The 20237-nt window shown below is 49.2% G+C and overlaps 1 protein-coding gene across 2 annotated transcripts in view; it reads left to right on the top strand.

Moving 5' to 3' along the window:
- CELF5 (CUGBP Elav-like family member 5) overlaps nt 1–20237 on the top strand; it is a 57659-nt gene that overhangs the window by 22013 nt on the left and 15409 nt on the right. Inside the window, exon 3 of one of the 2 annotated variants that reach the window (XM_032778904.2) lies at nt 8881–8929. In XM_032778904.2, the coding sequence (XP_032634795.1) occupies nt 8881–8929 (49 nt within the window). Of the gene's footprint in view, nt 1–8880; nt 8933–20237 lie in introns of both variants that reach the window. The other variant, XM_032778830.2, reaches the window with a different exon arrangement.

Genomic DNA, 20237 nt, shown 5'->3' with positions numbered 1-20237 from the left:
AGGTGGAGATCGCACCATTCTCATTGCATTACCAAGACGCTTAGCTATGCGCCCGACCCCCTGCCTTCCGTCTTGTTCCTGTTATGTGGTGGGAGTAACGAGGTGACTGCACCGCAGCATTTTATGAATGCAGCTCCCTTGCTCTTCCTCCGGTCCTGCCTGATGTGTTTCACTTTGCTCTGAGCAGCGACCTAGCCCTGTGGGTTAAAGCATCACTAGTCAAATAGGAGAGGGGCAGCACAGAGGCTCACTATTAAGGAGGGACCATTAGATCATCTAGTCTGGCCTCCTGTATGTCACAGGCCATGAAATTTCACCCAGATACGCCTATATGAAACCCAGGGACTTAAACCAGAGCATTTCTCCAAAAGACCTTTCCACAGGCAGCGAGCAGGAGAGACAGAGGGGCCACTCAAGTAAGATTGGGAGCGAGTAGTCTAAGGGATGCCATGGCATTGGGTGGTGTCAATATGCATATAGAATAATAATAAAATCCCAACCACAAAAACATAACAAAACCCCTGAAGGGCAGGGTCTTGGGAACTCTGCTGAAGCCAGATAAATTGAGACTAGAAATAAGGTGCATGTTTGCAACACAAAGGATGATTGACCGTTGGCATACCTAGGGATGGGGTGGCTTCTCCATTAATTGAAGTCTTTGAATCAAGACGGGATGTCTTTTTAAAAGAGAGGCTATAGCTTACGCAGAAGTTCTGGGCTTGATGCTGAGATTAGTGGATGATGTTCTCTGGCTTGTGCTACGCAGGAGGTCAGGTTAGATGATCACAATGGACCCTTTTGGCCTTCAAATCAATGAATCTGCTCTAGAAAAACTTTCAGTGTGTTTAGTTACGTCAGTGCAGGCTTGGGCGAGAGGTTATGGGCCAGCTTCCACTCTTATTTAGCCCAGCGTACATTCAGAATGACTCCTGCTGAAGTCGGTGGCATTACTTCAACACCCATGTCAACTGGATTTGGTTTTGGATTTTACTTTCCATGAGTTAGATTTCTTTTGGGAAATGTGATTTAGATTTCTTTTGCAGCATGTGAAAAGGACTCCAGGAGAGCTGGAACATGCCTCTTACCACCTTTCGGACCCTTACCTCCAATAAGACCAATTGTAAAGGGCAAGGAAGGACCAGAGTGACGGGGAAGCTTTGGTGTCCGTGGCCTCAGGCGTGCTGCCCTCAGGCACGCTAATGGAGAGGGTCAAGTGAGGGCAGAATGGCCAGTGACTCACCCCATCAAACAGCCCACTTCAGGATGTGTCTGCCCAAGAGCCTGCTGTGCAAAGAGGCTCATAATTGCTGCGATGAGATGGACTCCCCCGTTGGTTATCTGATGATAATGCACAGTAATGGCGCTGTCACTTCCATAGGGATATCAGGGAAATCCAAAGACTTTCCGAGTCACAGTGATAAGGAGCTCGCCTTGCTGGCGGAGTAGCAGGAGCGAAGACGGGGGTGACTGATTGTGTTAAGGAAAAAGTAAGAAGCGGCAGAGCACCCGAGGAGGTGAAGCGACTGATCTTGTGTGTCATTGTCCTTCACTCAGCCTGGATGTCTGCACACTGCTATCTGTCTTCACTCACTGCTCATCTTCCAGAGGCACGGGGACAGCTTCCCTCTCCACCTGCCTGTCACTCACAGCCAGCTGAGCCAGGAAAAGGATGACACCCATCCTGCTCTGCCTGAAATGATGGCCTTCAGCAGGGGCTCAGGTGAAATGAATTGGGGATTCTCAGTCCGGTTCTCATAGGACAATTTACCACCACTCTTGGCACTAATTCCACAAAGGTTGGATCTAGCGGTTAGAGCAGGAGTCGTAGAGCCAGGACCCCTGGGTTCTTTTCCTGGTTCTGTTCCAGACTTCCTGTGTGACTTTGGGCAAGTCACTTCCTCCACCTCAGTTTCAAAATGGGGACAATGCTTACCTACCTGATGGGGGAGGGGAGTTGGGAGGTCGAATTCTTTAACGTTCTTAAAGCGCTTTGAGATGCTCAGCTGGATGTGCCAGAGCAGCGTTCGGTTAGTACCATGTTAATGGCCAACCTTACTGATGCTCTCAATGGAGACCACCAAGGACTGAAAGATCAATGAAGACTAAACTCTCCTTTCATCTGCCAGGTCAGGATTGAGGTCCGTTGATAGAGTAGCATGTGGGGACATGCAGAAAGATACACTCTGCTGCTATTCGCCCTTCATGTTCTGGGGCATTGATCCATCATCGCCTGCCCAGATACAGGAGCTGAATGGGCAAGTGAGGTTCCGGACCCTGGTGCTTTGAATGGATGTTTAGTGGCTGTGATCCAATAGGCAGGGAGTTCTAAACTGGCCAGCAGTGAACCGGTGATTCAATGCTGAAGACCCCTGCCCTGATCCTGGCGAGTGCTTCAGTGTTCTTGTTTCTAGTGAGGGCCCTACAGAGCCAGCACACGCTGCCTCTGACCTACTTAACGCCGCTGGGTTACCCTGTGTTGCACCGGAGGGGCTATTCTACATCACTTACACGTAATTAATAGAGAGCGAGGCCTGCTCCTCCCTTGGGCCTCTCTGCAGCACATGGTTTGCTGAGCATCCCGACCTGACGTCCCAGGAAGCAGGAGGGGACGGTCTCTCCCTCTCCTGGAGGAGATGGCTGCAGGATGGGGGCTGGGCTGTTGGGTCACTGGGGTGGCCGCTCACTCGGTGCATCAGTGTGGCCGTTTGGGGGCTGCTCATCCCCAGGAATACTCTGGGGGAAATGGCGCATTTTGTGGAGCAAATTGTAATCAGCTGGAATCAAAGCCCAGGGGCTTTACTCACTCCTTGCTCACTGGGAAACCTCCTATCGACTTCGAAAGGAGTTTTGCCTGGATCTGCTCAGGATTTGGCCCTTGGGCAGGGCAACAGGTAGGGGGACTCCAGGGGTGAAATCCTGGCCCCACTGGAATCTATAGGAAAACTCCCACTCTCTTCCTGTGGCAGAATTTCATCCCAGTCATCCTCATTCTCAGCAATTGCATCAGAAAACAGGAGCAGGAATGTCACAGTAAAGGAGCTAGAGTAGCCACCAAATCCCTCGCCCAACTGGGCTTCAGAGTCCAAACCCTACATGAGCAGGGTGCAATTTATATTCTAATATATACAGAGCCACATCGTAAAGGCCTCTTACTGTCTCCCTCACCGGGAAAGGAATTGGCTGCTCCAGGCTGTCCTTCTGCTCCTCCCACAAGGCAGCTCCTGACCACTTGGGGATCGGCATGAATCCTGAAGGATGAGCTTTCCATCATCCAAATGCAGATAGCCTGCAAACGCACCTGCGGTCAGTGCACCCCTCGATCCCAGCCAGGCTGGCTGGGCGCTGCCCAGTGGGAGGCCAGGGGAGAGAAATGCATAGGCACTCTGTGTGTGTGCGTGTGTGTGTGTGAGAGACACACACGCACACACGCGCACAGATGGATTGGTATGTGTGCATGTGACAGAGAAGGGGGTAGTGCCGGAGAGAGACACAGTGTGTGAGTGTGAGAAAGAAGGTGGAGAAAGAAAGCAAGAGATGCATGCACAGAGTGGTGTGTGTTTGTGCGAGGTAGGGTGAGGGGACAGACACACACAGAGCGTGTGTGTGTGTGTGTGTGAGAGAGAGAGAGAGAGAGAGAGAGAAAGTAGGGTAAGGGGGAGAGACACACTCAGTGGGTGTGTCGGGGGGGTGGTGTGACAGAGAGAGAGGGAGGGATTGATTAACCAGGTGATGTTCCCTTGCTGGTGTGTCTGGCCACACCACCACCATGTCGCTGGGAGCGCTTTGCAAGGCCATTGGTCCCCTGCCCGGTGGGTCACAGAGCTGACAACGCTGCCTATCATTAGCGGCAGGTAGGAAGCGCTGCGAGGCACTGGCGGTGAGGGGCGGGGGAGCGTGGCCCTTGCCGGCCCAGCAGCATGTGCTAAATGTTAATGTGATATTCTTCAGAAATGAATAAATAGGTTAATTTTTAATGCTCATCTAAATAATTTAATGAGGAAAATCAAGCTCAGTCTGTGAGGCAGGCTCGGCTTCATAAATCACTATCAAAAATCCTCTGAGCCACATGGGTGTGGGCGTGTGTAGTACATGCATGTGTCTGGGTGGGTGGGTCTGGTACATGCATGCATATGTCCGTGCACGTGGGAGATAAGAACGGCCATCCTGGGCCAGACCAGTGGTCAGATACTTCAGAGGATTCACACATATGTGTGTGGGAGATGCATGCATGCCTGTGTAAGGGCATGTCTGTGTGTAATACACACGTCTGTGCAGGGGTGCCTGCCTCTATATGTTTGTGTTTGTGTGCACGCATGTGTCCTGACTGCATGTGTTCATGGTGGGTCTCTGTGTTCATTTGGGCACCGTGAACGTAGCTGCGTATATGTACATAGCTGTGCCCATTGGTCTGTACATGTGTGGATGTGCATGCCACATCATGTCTAATGCAGTAGGACATGACAGCTAGAGCGGGGCACGAGGAGCACAAGACTTTGGTTGTATCTCCAGCTCTGCCACTGACTCACTGGGTGACCTTGGACAAGTCACTTTCCCTCCCCATGCCTCGGTCTGTCCCTCTGTAAAATGGGAGGAGCAAATACTCACCTGTCAGCGTAAGGTGCTGTGGCTTGAGACCTGGTATCAAGCCACTTATTCTATATGGCTCATTGTTCTGGTCACCCCTCCTAGTGGAGTGTCTCTGGGCTATGCAGCCTGAACACACACATGGGCCAAGTTAAAGCTGCTATCGAATTTCCTGACATTTACGTCTCTGCTTGTGGGGCCTTTTGTAGTTTGTTTGCCATTATAGCAGTGGTGGAGCTGGAATTAAGGTCATGGTGCCTCCTTAGCTCTGTGCTGCCATTGCCAGGAAACTCCAGCGATAAGCATGATGCCTCCTCCATGGTTAGGCCGGCGGTGGAGACCTCTCGCTGCAAATGTTAAGCAGAGGAGTCTGAATTTCTTCTCCAAATATAAATGCCTTTCACTGCTTTGAGAGGCTTCTATATCTCGCCTTCTGCATCTCTACCCACGTCTCCCTGAGCAGGTGAGAAAGAGCCAAGCCGCCCCTTCGCGGCTCTGCTGGCAACGGATCAACTGGAGGGAGAGGAAGTGGGAAGTGGGGCTTGTTAGAACTGGCTAGGGATTGGGAGCTACATGGGGCTGCTCAGCCTGGCCAGAACCTGGTCATCTCATGGTCAGGCTGGTTCTGGTTGCAGCCCCGAGCCAGTGGGAGTGGGTCTGAGCGGTGCTTGGGTCAGCTTCCCGGAGATGAGTGAGAGCAGAGGAGAGACCTCAGTGTGGCTCAGGCGGCGGGGTGAGAGCGAGCTGGGGTCTGAAGAGCGGCTCAGGGAGCCCCCCAGGCCATCTTGGTCACAATCCCAGAGCCAGATGCTGCTCTTAGTTATCCTCGTGCAACTCCATTGAAATCTGCTCTGGATGCACCCCAGGGCATCTGAGACTAGACAGCTGACTCCCAGGCCTCAGTGCATCTCTCCCCACTCCCCTGTAGCCAGGGGCTCAGAGGGCTTTGTATGCCATAGCTCTGCAGTTCCCACCGGGGGCTGCTTCTGGCCAAGGTCTGCCCCACTGGGGCTCCCGTATGGAGCAGCTGGGGCCTTGGTGGCCAAGGGACCTGTTTATATAATGCCAGTTCATCCTGCCGATCCCGCGAGGGTTGCGTCCCACTGGCAGAGCCTAGAGAGTCACTGGGAGCAATGGGGGGGGGCCCTGTCCCCCTTGTCCCCCCACTCCTCCCCACCAGCCCCGTCGCCAAAGATCATATCAAAATGTCTCTTTTGTGCAAAGCGGAGGGAATGCCCCTAAGAGCTGGTTGCCATGGCAACCACAAATGTCAGGTTCCATGTGGTGAATAACCGTTTCCATGACGACAACTCCTTTACCCAAGGTGCCACGAGCTGGAGTGACAGGCCTGTGGGGGGATGGGCGGCCGGGGTGGGGGGTGGAGGGGGCAGAATGTTCTCAGGTGCTGAATTCCCCTTGGGGTTGCTCCTGAACCTCTCCCGCTCCTCCCTTCCCCCTCCCACTGCTGCCGTTAAACATTCTGGATTCTGCCATATGCAGGCGTAAAGCCATGAGCTTCAATGAAGCCTCCCCCTCCCTACCCCCCCCCCCCGGATTTGCACTGGTGGGGCTGAGCTCAGAGTCCAGTTCCTGCATTTCCCTCCCCATCTGTTTATCTTAATCCCAGGTTTTCTTCCTGGCTAGAAATAAAGCTGGTTCTTGAGGATGCAGCAGGGGTGGGAGGGGTGTGTGTGTGTGACTAGTACAGCTGTTGCCCTCCCCTGAGCCTGTTCCCAAGTGCACATCTGGACGATGCTGCCCGACCGTGCACAAAGACAGCACAAAGCTTCCCAACCTGCGCAGGTTATTGATGCAGACGGCAAGCAGCAGCCACTGCTTTGCTCAGATCTCTCAGTTGGGTGTTGGGGGAACGGTCTGGATGAGAGTCCTTCTCTGGGAATCCCGCTTACATCCGCGCCTACCCAAACGGACACCCAAGAGACATCCGGGCGGCAGCACTGGGCTGGAGACTGGATACTGCTGCCTGACTCATGCTGGGGCTTGCACCTAGTAGGGTGGCTATGGCCAGAGGCGCTCCATAAATCAATACAATCAATCCGTAGCAATAAGGGGATGAGTGAATCAGAGGCTAGGTTGGGTTTGGTGCCCAGTCACTGGCTTAATGCAAAGACCAGCGCTTAGCCAACAAAGTCCCGGGATGCCGCAGGGGACTGCAACAATCAGCTGGCGCGGGGGGCATTTGAGGTTTGATGATAGTGCTGCCTGCAGAGAGAAAAGCACCATTCCGAATTGGTGCACTGAAACATTGGGAGCTGGCGCATGGTATGGAGGAGGCATTGCAAGTCTGTGCATCTGTCTCTCGGTCAGCCAGCAGGTAGAACCCCATTCCTGCAGAAAGGGCCCAATAGTTCCCCTCTGTGTGGTCTCCATCTCCAACTCATCACCCCTTTGGCCAGAGGCAGAATCTTCATTCCCTGGTTTGATCAGGTGCCGGAAAGAGAGATGCACATATCTCGCTGAAACCATTAACCTCAGGGACGCTGGCTGGGAACAGTGTTTTCCACTACTGGCCCCAGCAGGTCCGCCTGCATAAATACATGCAGCCTTTGTGCATACAGATCAGGTTTGTGCATGCACATTGGATGACTGGGCACAAGCGTGCAGCCAGATGCTCAATCTCTCTGCCCAGGTAAGGATGGTCTTCTGCAGTTACATCCTGGACATTGACACAGCTGGAAATGTGACCCAGGAGCAGAAGCACCAGAATGCTGAATTCTTGGGAGTCACAAAGCATGTGACCAATCAGTCACTTGGAGCTGGAATCTCTCAGCAATGGGTGTATGTGAGTGGGGATAGTCTCTTTATAGACTTCAGTTCATAACTTTTTTGCACTTGACTTCATTATACGTTTTTCATCACGGTTGTGCCTTCAACCACCAAACTTAGTCGAGGACCTAATCCTCTAGGATGTGAGCAGATCTTGCTCAGGCAAAAAAATTTTACCGACTCAAGTCAATGGGAGCTTTGCCTGAGTGAGGACTGAGGCTGCTGGATTTTTCTCACGTAGTTATGGAAATGAGCCTCTTGCGCAAGAGATCCTAACTGTGGAGGCTGTTGGCCTCCAATTTTGGGCTCCTCGAGGGAGAAGGTATATTGCTTGTGAATTCATTTTCAGTGAGACGCAGGCTCCCGAGCACAAGATGTGCTTTTGGAAAAGGGACTCAGTCTCCTTAGTCACTTAGGTGCTTTGAAAATCCCCACCCCCCCGCCCCGTGCCGATAATAACCTAATTGTCCTCTCATCCTGTTGACTTTGCGGGAGTCACTCCAGGTTAGATCAGAATTAGTGAGACGAGTGCAGAGCCCAAACACCATTTAGAGCTGGAGGGGTTTGTGACACTAGGTAATCTCCTCCTCTCCTGTGCGGATGATGCTTTGAGGTGTTTTACACTACTGGGAACAGTGTTTTCCACTACTGGCCCCAGCAGGTCCGCCTGCATAAATACATGCAGCCTTTGTGCATACAGATCAGGTTTGTGCATGCACATTAGATGACTGGGCACAAGCCCTTCTCTAGAGTTATCCCTCAAGGATCTCAGTTCCCCATAGGAGCATTAATGAAACACCACCCCTGCCTGGTATGGATGTCTTGTTTCCCCGCATTTTACAGAAAGACAGAGAGAGAAATGGAAACACAATTAAGTGACTTCCGCAAGGCCGTACTGAGTCAGTGGCAGAGTTAGGAATAGCTCACAGGTCCCCAGGCTTATTCTTTAACCACTGGACCACACTGCCCCCTGGATATTAGATTCTGAAATGCTGAAGTGTTTGCTTCAAGGCCCTGAGTCTTTCTCAGCCAGCAATCCGCTGCCTGGAAGATGCAGGGTTCCTTGGTACAGGCTGTGTGTATTTAAAGGAGGGGTGTTCTCTGCACTGCCAGGATAGGGAGGGGTGGGGGCTGCATTCCTCCAAGAAGATCTGAAAGAAGCTGCTTTGGCACCTTTCTGCAGGTCCTGGCTTGCAATCATGTCATGGGTCTTGGCTTGCAGTTGTGCATCTCCACATCCCCAGGACACTCTCCACACGGGCATGACAGGCGCTTACTGGCACAGCGGGAAGAGGGGCTCCTAATGGGAGAGTAGTTGGGCACGGAGTGCCCAAGGGCTTATACCACTGCACAGGCCTGAGAGCATCACTATGGGGAGGAGGTAATATTCCTAGCTGCATCTCTCCACCCTAAGGCAGTGCTGTTGAATTCCCCGGTGCTGCTGGCGCCACCGTGTGACTGGCAGGCGGGCAGCGGTGTCTCATTCCCCATCTTTCTCTCTCGTTGCAGATGGCCCGTCCAATCCAGGTGAAGCCGGCGGACAGCGAGAGCCGTGGAGGTAGTTGTTATTTCTCCTTGTCTTTTTGCTGGCAGCTGGTAGCTGTTGAGAGCTGCCCTCCTGGCCCACTCTTGCTAGGCAGAGAGACCCAGTGTTTATGGCCTGCCCTTGCTGTGCACCTACGGGTGATTGTGGGCCTGGGTTTGGGTTATGGATAGAACAAAGAGGCTCCTGTTGGGAGCTCCTGGTTTGGTGAAACACTCCATGTCCGCGTATGCCAAGCTCACAGCTTCTCTGCTGGGCTCCAGGCCGAGACTACATGTGCTGCACTTGGGAACTGTGCAGACCATCGGCCCTGGGGCCTGGCAAGCATGATGGGGACGTTTGCGGGAGGCTCAGGCATAGCACTGGGCCAGTTTTTTCATTGGAACCTTTTTTTCAATGAAAAATGCAGATTTGGGTTGACCAAACCATTTCGTGAATTGGGTCAAATTCACCAAAGTGTTCAGTCCAAAAAAAAAAAGAAAGAAAAAAGCAGAAACATATCAAAACATTTTCATTTTCCCATTCGAAATGAATTTTTGTTTAGAAATTTGTTTTCCTTTTATTTAAAAAAAAAAGTAAATAAAAAACCCTCAGAAATTAAATGAAACAGGTTTTTCGGTATGGCCGATAGCTATTCGCACAGCTCTCCTCAGCGGGGCAGGTTAGCCCCTTGGCCTAGCAAGCATTAACATGACAGCAGTAACATATGCTAAGCGGTTATGAGCTGGAATATGCGGCGAGCTGCGTTAATTTACACTGGAGATCACGCCCCTGTCAGATGCCATTCTTCAGCTGGAGCAAGTGTAACCCCCTGGCGTCGCAAATGAACAGATCCTTTTTGTTGCTTTTCCCTGCCTTAACCGTCCATTTCGTCTTCCTCCTACACTCCTGCATCTATCCTTCCTTCTCTTCATTTGCCTGTGCTGCCTTATCAAGCAATGTGGTAGGGCTGGTGGAATTTGGGTGGGCTGTTTTCCCCTTTAGAAAGGAACATCACATGTACCATGTCTAGGATTGGAAGGATTTGGTTTTTGTTTTCAAGGATTATTTCCAAGTATTTTGTTTGTATTGATTTCAATGTTCGCATCAGCAGGAAATCAAAATTAAAAAAAGTCTGCTATTAATAGTCCTTTATTCCAAACGGATGCTGCGATTTTCAGATGAGCCTACGGGAGTTAGATTTCCAAATTTCAGTGGGACTCAGGCATCTAACTCCCTTAGGCTACTCTGAAAATCCAAGCCATAGAGCCTGTAGGAAGCAAGGTGTGGGATAAGTGACCTAAGTCACTTCGGCCCAGATCTTCAATGGGCTTCAGGTGCCTCACTTGGTTTTGGCTATGGAAGTCTTTGTTGAGCTACAAAATCTTGTACACACAAGTAACCATGCACAGATGCTCACAGACACCACACACAAATTCTGGTGCACAGTTAATATGTAGCCATATTCAGAGAGACAAGTTTATGGACACCCGAACAGACACCACAGAGATACATAAAAACATCCACATCCAACACTGGTAGACATGAGTGCATTCACACAGCTACATTCACAAGTCCAGCCATACACATGCACAAATAAATAGAAAGATAAACTCATATCCATTTATTAAGCCCTCAAGCCATATTAAAAAAAAATAACTTCCCCTCTCTGTAAATGTCCCTTATCAGTGACGGAAATTCTTCCTTACAGAAGGAAAAAGATTGTTTCTTCTAGGCTGCACTGCCTAGAACCACGTACCTGCACTACTGAGCACACATGGATTTAGGTAGCCAGAAAGCTGAATGCCCAGATAAAAGCTTGCTGATGTGTTGGGAAGGATGGAGTTAATATTCAGCCAGCTCGTCCTCTCAAGCTGCCCAGGGAACTCTGCCAATGACCGCAACACATGAGTGGGGAGAGACGCTGACGATGATCGCCGACATTTACCGATTGAAAATTGAATCCTGCCGTGCTTAATTAAGGCCCTGAAGCTGCAATCTGAGACTTATTTCTGCTTCCCCATGCAGGGCCCCATCAGTGCAGGAATCCACCTGCAGGGAGTCGAGTGCAGGATCAGGGCCTATCTGTGCCTCAGCTTGTTGCATCTGTGCTGGACCATAATTTCCTCTGGGCATGGACCATGCATCTGTCTATGTTTGAAAAAGCGCTAAGAATGCTGTAGTGGCTGGTCAAAATAATAATAATTGGGGAGCAAAAGGAGGTGTGCTGCTTCTTAGACCACTTAATTGAGTTCAAAGCTGCCAGTGGTGTTTGCAGAAGACATTTCTTTCCCTGTGTAGGATCAGATTATGATCCTGTTACAACCCATAACCTATTACTCCACAAGTAGTGCCACTGACTTTGGTGCTCATGGGGAAAGCACTATTCAGATGGAGTCAGAGTATCACAAACTGGTGTTTCATTATTTTTGCCTTCTCTACAGCAAGGTCTTTATTATTTAAAAAAAAATCCTAGTGACTGTTTTATTAAATATTAATATTATCTTACATTTCTATTGCAACTTCCATCCCAAAGCATCTCAGTCGCTGTTAGAGAAGGGAGAAAGGAGTCAAAAATGTTTATTTAATTTGTGGATTTTTTAAAAAAGTTTATTTCCATTTTCACAGCTCTGAAACAGAGGAGGATTTTTCCCTCCCTTCTCATGATATTGATGCCAAAATGGCCATTTTTCACATTTTAAGAAAAATGCAACATAAAAAGATTTCACTTTTTTAAATGCAAATCGATTTTCAGCCCAAAGGACTTTGCATTTCAAAACTGCTGTAAGTTTTTTTGCATTGGAAACAAGATCTTCTTTTTTGGGTGCAGGACCTATTTCCATTCCAAAAGGCTCCAGTTTTTCCAAGATGAAACCTGAAAAAGAAATTCGCTAGCATTTTTTCCTGTTCTTATTATTGTTGTTGAAAATTTGGACTATTTTTAGAAATTCAAAGCCGGAAGGCAGAAGTCTTGATTTTCTAGGTCTCTGAATTTTGTTTCAAATTTTCTCCGATAAATCTACAAATTATATACACATGACAACACAGAAACGCAGCCACTTCTGCGGGGCGGGGGACTGATGGAGGCCCAGAACTCGCCTGCAGCTTTTCACTGTGACAAGGAGAATTTGCTATCGAGATCTAAGAGGTAATGGGGAGTTTGCAATGAAGTGTGTGCATGTGGCATGGGAGAAGAATAGTGATCCTCATTTAGGTTCTGCTTAGATCCATCCTACAAGACTATGGCCATTTAATCCAAAGTTCTGCCTGCATTTAGGAGTTCGATACTGACCCCTGTCTTCCACACCAGTGCCTGGGGCAGCCCAGAACCCAGAGGGCACAACGTTGGCATAAAGCCATCTTTTCCTTCCCCTTTTCCAGCACAGCACTACTTCCTTTCTTGAAGTTTTCCTTTATTACCACCCCCCGCCCCTCACACTTGTCTGGGGTGTTCCGTGAGTCCAACGGTCCATTCTGCCCTGAGTTGCAGCCATTAATGCCAATGGGCTTGCAAGGGAGGCAGAGAATGTCCCTTCCTTTCCTTTTCCTCCCTGCATTTACGTTGCAAATCTTCCTTCCTGTCTGGGAATGACAGTGCAGGAATAAATGAGGAGCTGGGAGCAAGTTCCCATCAGCCCAGGCGCAGCAGAGCTCCCTTCTGTCTGAGATGCCCCCAGCTCCTTTCGTGCAGACAGCAGGAGGAGATGGACTTTATTGTTTCACTGTCAGATTTCAAGTAAAGGAGTTTACTACCAAGTCTGCAGGGAACGGAGTTGGATGGAGGGGAGGAGAAGGAATCCTAAGCATCACACGATACAAGTGCAAACCCTCTGCAAAAAGTTACTGCAGCTTCCCATAATCTACTGTGGTCCTGGCCTTTTAAACAAAGCTAATGCTCTTAGAATGAAATCCCAGCCACCTCACGCTGGGTGTCAGACTCCAGCCTCCCACCTGGGCACAGTCTCAATGAGGTTGCTTCTCCAGTGATCATGCATCATATGGATACAGCTGAAACTGTGTTCAAAGGATACTGACTATTGTCCTCATGGACACAGGGACCAGAAAAACTCCATCCCCTAGCTAAAGGACTGAAACAGCAACCCCCAGATATGCCTGGCCTCCTGCAAGAGACCTTGATGGAGAGGAGAATGAAGGCTGGGGAGCCAGAACTGAAGCAGGGACCTGGGCTGCTTCTCTCTCAGCTGCAGGGAAGGGATAATATCTTGCATTTCCATAGCAAGGAGCTCAAAGCTTTATGATGGTGGACTGGGATCGCTTCACTCACCACTGAAATACAGCCACCTCTGGAACTTAGCAGCCGCTTAATAGCCACCCAGCAGTTTAGGGCAGGGAGATGAATATTGTATCTAACCGAAATGGCGTGGGAAATCGAGAGGCAGAATGTAGATTCTGCTACACGGATTTGGCTGTGATACTGGGGCTCAGTGCCCTGAGCTCGTGAAGAATGCCAGGGGATCATTAATGACCACAAGCAGTCTGGAAATTAGCTTTGATTCTCATTCCAAACAGGGTGTTTCCCAGCAACAGGATATCCCCAAGCACCATGCCGGGGCAGCTCCTGGGGTCACTGTTGGACCCCAGCTTGTTTTTTTTCGTCCCAAGGCTGATCTCACCTCTGTGGTTTGTAACCATGTTAACACTCCAGGGGTGGTTGCCCCTTGACATCCTGACGGCTTGTTCTTTGTGCAGATCTGGGGCACATGGATCCAGCCAGTTGGCAGAGTTCAAGCTGTGCCTCAGACCCTTTCCCGCCAGGGCCATACTCTTAGATTCATCCCAGCTAAGAATTGGCGATCAGAGTACTGTTTCCAAGGTCTTCTGCGGGAACCCCATTCTTGGAGAAGACGCAACACGATCCGCAGATCGGGATAGAGAGGTCTTACACAGCAATGGAGACCCACTGCCCCTTGGAGAGCAACGCTGAGTGTGGGCCAAGCAGTCTTGTGCCGTTTATTGCCATTGATTGGAAAGAAACACCAGAAGAGCTTTCCTGGGGTCACCCCAGAGCCAACTTGCCCCATGGGATTCCAGGGAGTGGCCTTTTCATGATTGAATTACGGCAGGCACCACATTTCAGTATATTCTGCCTCCCACTGGCCTGGTGCTCTGTTGGATTGCATATTTTCGACTCAGCCATACCATCCCACATCCCATGCAAGCCTGGGGTTCTTTCACTTTGTCTCTTGTAAATGAGTGACATCACCAGTGCAGAACCGGGGCCCTGCAAAACAGGGAGTGGCATGTTCTGAATCTTCCCCAGCTGTTTATTTTCCTTGAGACTATTTGGGCCTTTGTCCCAGGTTTCCAGCCATCCTTGGACACTGAGAGCTCCCTGCATACATCTGATACAGCTGTGTGCATGAATCCTCCGCTCAGAGGCGTGGTGTAGCCTGGGAGCCAGGAACTTCTGAGTTGTATTATGGGAGGTGTATTATGACAGCACCTAGGAACCCCAGTCCCGGACTAGGACCCTGTTGTGCACTGCTACAAACACAGCACACAACTGATTCCTACCCCAACCAGCGCTTACACTCTAATTAATCTCAGCTCTTATATTGATTCAGTGGCTTTAGACCAATCACTTAAAGTGCAAATCTCAGCTTATATTTTATGTTCCGTTCCTGTTTCTTTGAATACCCTAGATTATTAAAAAGGGGGAGGGGGAACTAATTAAAATTGAAGTAGGTTTTCATTATTTAAGACTTTTAGCCTTTCTCTCACTTTCTACAAATGGACTAGTCTGGTGGTGGCAAACACTTGGCCCGTCTGGTGGATGTGGGTGATTCTCATGCCGTATTCGGATTCTGCAGAATCCCAGTTTTCATGAAAAAAAAAGTTTCTAGGCTTCATGATTGCACAGCTAACCTTTCAAATGTGAACCGAGTATAAACTAATGCAGGGCTTTCTGCCTGAGTCTGCGGAGAGCCTGAACCAATATCTCTGGAATTCAGCCCTTCCTGCACAAAGGGTCTGGCACCTCTGGGCTTGTCTGTTTTACTTTTGTCTTAGTCAGTTTCTTTGGTGCTTTCCCAATATTGATAGGGTTTGAGCCTCTGACACAACAGGGGGATGTTATTCTTTAAAAATAAAAAGTTTCCCCCTGGAAGTTTAAAAAAAACATTCAAAATGTTTCTGTGGGTGTTCAGCTTTTTTAGCCCACGTTGTCCTGACACTGCCCCTTTAATAAATCCCTCTGTACCTCAGTTTCCCCATCTGATAAAAAAATGGGAGCTCACAATACTTACCTCTCTGACCAAGGTGCTGTAGATAAAAAGTGCTTTAAGAAGTGCTAAGTATTAGCGTTATATTCCTCCAACGTGCCGCAGACATGAATGACATGCACTGTAAAACATACATCCATGCACACAGAATGTTACATAACTGGTTAGGTGCATTATGACTGGGAGAGGAATCTTTCCCCTATTCTTGCCACGACAGCAAGCAGGATGCTAGGGCTGATTTACTAGCGGTGTGATTGGATATGGCACATCCAATGCCCTAAGATCCTGCTGCGCTGCATAGCATACCCAAGCCCTACAGGTTAACTGAGGACACCTTTTGTCCACTGGTGGAACTGAATTCATTCCTGATCCCCCATCCGTCTCAAACTGAGTGGTTTTTATGGGTTAGATCAGTGTATTCGGATAGGAGTTACTGCAAAGATGATGTTATTAAACCAGTACAGAACACATCTTCCAGGCAGTCAGTTGGAGCCTGAGAAAGGAAAGGCGCTTTTCCAGAATTGCAAGATAGCCTGGCAGGATTAGTGTAGGGGGAAAGCTCATCTGGGCAGGAGGCAGAGCTTTCTTGGGAAGCAGGCCAAAGCTGTGGCATGAATTCCCCAGGAATTAGGGGTCATCATAAACCTCCCCACCTTCCACTCCACGTGGCCAGCACAGCACGCCTCTCCGACAAACACACAGCTGCATCCTGCATTTCAAAACAACCCCCACACCACCACCAAAGCAAGCCATCCCCTGCACACCCAGTTCTCCCCTTGGGGAGAGGATGAGAGAGGGAGAACAAACCACATGTGACAGATGTGAGTCATGGCACTTAATGCACTGCTGGAAGGTGCTCAGATGCCGCCGTGGTGATGCTGCGGTGGCATAGAAACCTGTACAGAATGGCATGGCTGGGGAGGGGCTAATGGGGGCTGGGGGGGAAATTGAGCTGGGTGAAATCAAGCTGCTTTGATCTGGCTGGGGGAGTTGGAAAGGAACGCGGGCTAGGGAGAGACGGGAAAGATTGGGAGCGAAGGAAGAGAGAGAGCAGGGCTAGAAGGGGAAAAGAGAGAATAAATTGTGGGATCAGGGGGAAAAAAATGAAAAAGGGAAGGAATAAAATGAGAAGGGGGGAAGAACAGAGCAAAGAAATCGTACAGGGAAAGAGGGTCGGAGGAGAAGGGAAGCGCTAAAGAGACCGAGACAGGGAGGCCGGAGCAGGGGAAAATAATCAGCAATTTACATGAGTCTGATGGATTTTAGAAAATAATAATAATGATGATGATGAAGAAGAAGAAGAAAAGGACAAAAGCCAGGCCTGGGGCAGCTTTAAAACCATCATTGCAGTGAATTATCCACCCAGATGGAGCTGGAGAAGGAACGCCCTGTTCTCCACCCCATGTGGCTCAGGGACTGCCTCCCCCTGTGGCCTGCTGTGGATCCCGGGGGTTAGGCCTGGCCCCTGAATCTCAGCAAGGAGCTGAGAGGAGGGCCCTGAATGAGAGGGCGAATTGGCACCCGGGTCCCTCTTTGGCGACTGCCATCACCTGGTCCTTTGCAAGGCAGGGATCATGGGCTGGCTTGAATGCTCTGCTGCTCTGAGCTGCTAGCGGTTGCTTACCCGAGCCCATTAGCACTGTATTAGTGACAAGGATGCTCCCACGTTCCCAGTGAGATTTATCGTGGGAACCATCCCATCCGTATCGGGCTGCGCAAGGGGGTCGCCTCCCTCTCCGATAGCCATCCCTGCTCTTCTTCCCCCTCCCGCCCCCGCCAACAGCTGTTTGGCCAGATGACCTAATTCCACTGGGTTTTAAACAGAAGCAGCTTCCCCTGCTGTTTCTCTCTCTAATGGCTGAATCGTTCAGCCTTAAAACCCTCCAGTGTTCCTCGTCATCGCTCCATCAGAAGTCCGCTTGGCGCTAGGCCCCTCCTTGCGCTCTCCCTTCCCCAACCTGCCTGAATGACGGCCTGCCCGAGAATGGGTTTCCATGGGAACTCAAACTCCAACAGTCGGGGATAAGAGACAATTTTCGTGGTTGCTGGACAGCCTGGGAAATTACCAATCAGAGGGTGAAAAAGAAGAGCTAGAAAGAAGATGGAGAGACAGAGAGAGACCTGCAGCTTGGCTTGCAATAGCTCCACGAGCCAGGGCACTAATGCAAAAGCCTCAATGCCTCAGATCCAAGGGGCTGTTCTAAATATTGCAAGATGCCAGGGGCTCCTGGTGGCTTGGCCAGCTGCAGAACTGGGGGGGCGATGCAGGCTCAGTCAGTGATGCTCAGCTTCAAAGTGATTATTGACACCCCACCACCCCCATAATAGGAAGGGACTAGGAACCAGGTAAGGAGTTTTGGAGAAGAGCTGCAGCTTTTACCAGGAAAATGCAATCAAGAACATTAGCTGCGACATTGGCCTGGGGATGGGGGGGGAATGAGAGGTTTGCTTTAATCATTAAAATATTTTTAATTAAAGCAACGGCATCAAAATAAACACATTATTAACAGAAAAGGATTAAAGGGGGGAAATATTTATTTCTCTCTCCTCCCCCCAGTGACTATAAAATGACTATAAAATTTCCCCTATATTGTCCTTTGTCAGTTTCCCCTGTTGCAGTATTGCCAATTTCCAGCATTCATAAATTAGGCTAAAAAAAAAAAAGTTGAGATTGTTTTATTTGCTTTCAGTTGTTTGGGTCTTTAAGGGTTCGTTTTTTCAAGCTTTACGCCACAACTAAGAGGAATAGATGCTTACATTTAAAAAAAATGAAAGCGAGATTCACACATAATTGCAGGACTCCCAGAGCTGGAGATTTCAGAAATGTCCCCAGCAAATATTGCAAGACGTGTGATAAAATTGGGAGAGTGGGAAACATTAGGTGGTGTTTGTGTGGGTCTTTCATGCAGCGACAAGACAGAGAGGAACATTTATGAAAAAAGAAAACAGGAAAAATGTGATAGTGAAACCATAACAAAATATCCACAGGGCTCAGAGGGCTGGTGGCGAACCTGAAACAACTTGCAATTGATTTTTTAAACTGACTGATTTCAAGTTGATGGTGTCCCTTTTTGATACATGTGCAATGCAAGTTAGTGCCTCATAGTTCCAAAGGAATATCGCTTTGCCCGGGATCATTCTCGCTGGGACAATTGCAACCAACAGGCATTTGTATTAAAATATGGGACAGGCCCCAAAATGGAACAGTTTATCTGAAATCCTCACTCCCCTTCCCCATTCATTCCCCCCTCCCTGGCCAAAAATAATCCCGCTTTGGATAAAATTAGATCCAGATCCAAACTGCCAATCATCTTGCAACAGCAAATCCCAACCCAATTCTCTATCACTGGCAGTTTTAAGATCAAGATTGGATATTTTTCTGAAAGATCTGCTCTCGTTCAAACAGGAATTATTGGGGGACATGTTACACAGGGGGTCAGACTAGATTATCACAAAGGTCTCTTCTCACCTTGGAATCTATGAACTTAACACCTTTTTTTTTTAAAATATAAATCTCCCCAGTTGCTGCCCCGTCCCATTCTGACCATCTCTGGGCAGGAAGGATAGCCTGGTGAGCAGGAACTGGGACTGGTTAGTGGCTCCTAGCGCTGGGTGTCTGAGGAATGTACTTAAAGGGATTTCAGCAGGTCAGTTTTGTCCCAAAGTTTAGGTGTTTGTTAAAATCTCTGACTTTTTACAGTGTCTCAGATCAATCGAAATATTTCCCTGATATTTTCCCCGGTCGATCGAGCACTGACGTGTTTTTAAAGATACACCCTGCGGTGTTTGCAACCCTGACACTGCAGCGTTCGTACGTGTGCATGAGACCCTGAAATATTTCAATTGTTTGTTAAATTCTGCTCCTTTTGTTACCCTAGCCTCTCCACCCCACTTGTTTGTCTTGTCCACCTGTTGCTTCCTGACTAGCACCGAGCCTGTCAGCTGTCTGGGGCAGAGGATGTCTTCCTTCTTAGGTGGCTGTACAGCCCCTAGCACAGGGGTCGGCAACCTTTTAAAAGTGGTATGCCGAGTCTTCATTTATTCACTCTGATTTAAGGTTTCGTGTGCCAGTCATACATTTTAACATTTTTAGAAGGCCTCTTTCTATAAGTCTATAATATATAACTAAACTATTGTTGTATATAAAGTAAATAAGGTTTTTAAAATGTTTAAGAAGCATCATTTAAAATTAAATTAAAATGCAGAGCCCACTCGGACTGGTGGCCAGGACCCAGGCAGTGTAAGTGCCACTGAAAATCAGCTTGCTTGCGGCCTTTGGCACACATGCCCTAGCATCATGGGGTCCTGATTCTGGAGTAGGGTTGCTAGTGATACAAACAATAAATACTCACAATAATATGAACGTGACTAAGCACTCCAAAGTGAAACTGTCCCATTTATTTTCATTGTCCAAGGGCAGAGAGGAGGGTAAAACAGCGACAAGCAAATGGAAATGTTGAAAACTCTGTGCAGTTCTAATACATTGGAGCGTTGCAAACAGCATTGGTCAGGAACCTTTGTCTTTAAAAAAAATGGGGCTGGATTTTCTGGTCACCCACCCTGTTGTAAATCAAGAGCCAGACCCGTGACTTTTAACCCTTTCAATCAAGTTGATCAGAGGGCAGCTTTTTCCCATGAAAATACCTTGACATTGAATGAGACCTGTGTGTTTGTGTGAGTGACTGCACCTATGTGCACGCTGCTGTACGTCTGTCTCCCCGTGCTGCCTGTACGGCAGGAGTGTCGATCTTTCTGTCTGCACGTCTCTCTCGCTCGCTCTCTGGAAACGTGGCTCGGACAGCATCCGTGGAGTCACTGTGCGACGCATCTTGCCGGGCATGCATGAGTCCATGTGTGGTCACGTCTATTATTTATGGCTGTGCGCATGTGTCTCCCAATGGGCTCTTCTGTAAGTGTGTGCCGGCACGTGTGGGCCCTCCCCTCACGTGTCCCAATGCATGCGCATGTCTGTGTGTGGGGGGGAGGGGACGGAGCACTGGGTTACCTAGGTGGGGAGCCACTTTCTAAGCCGATGGGTGCTGCCCGCAGCACAAAAGCCCCCCCCTCCCACACACACACACTTCCCCTGTGCTGTTGTAGCT

Source organism: Chelonoidis abingdonii, chromosome 11 (assembly GCF_003597395.2).
Source record: "Chelonoidis abingdonii isolate Lonesome George chromosome 11, CheloAbing_2.0, whole genome shotgun sequence".
NCBI lineage: Eukaryota > Metazoa > Chordata > Testudines > Testudinidae > Chelonoidis > Chelonoidis abingdonii.
The sequence above is the reverse complement of the archived record's forward strand: the minus strand, read 5'-3'. Positions and strand labels throughout refer to the sequence as shown.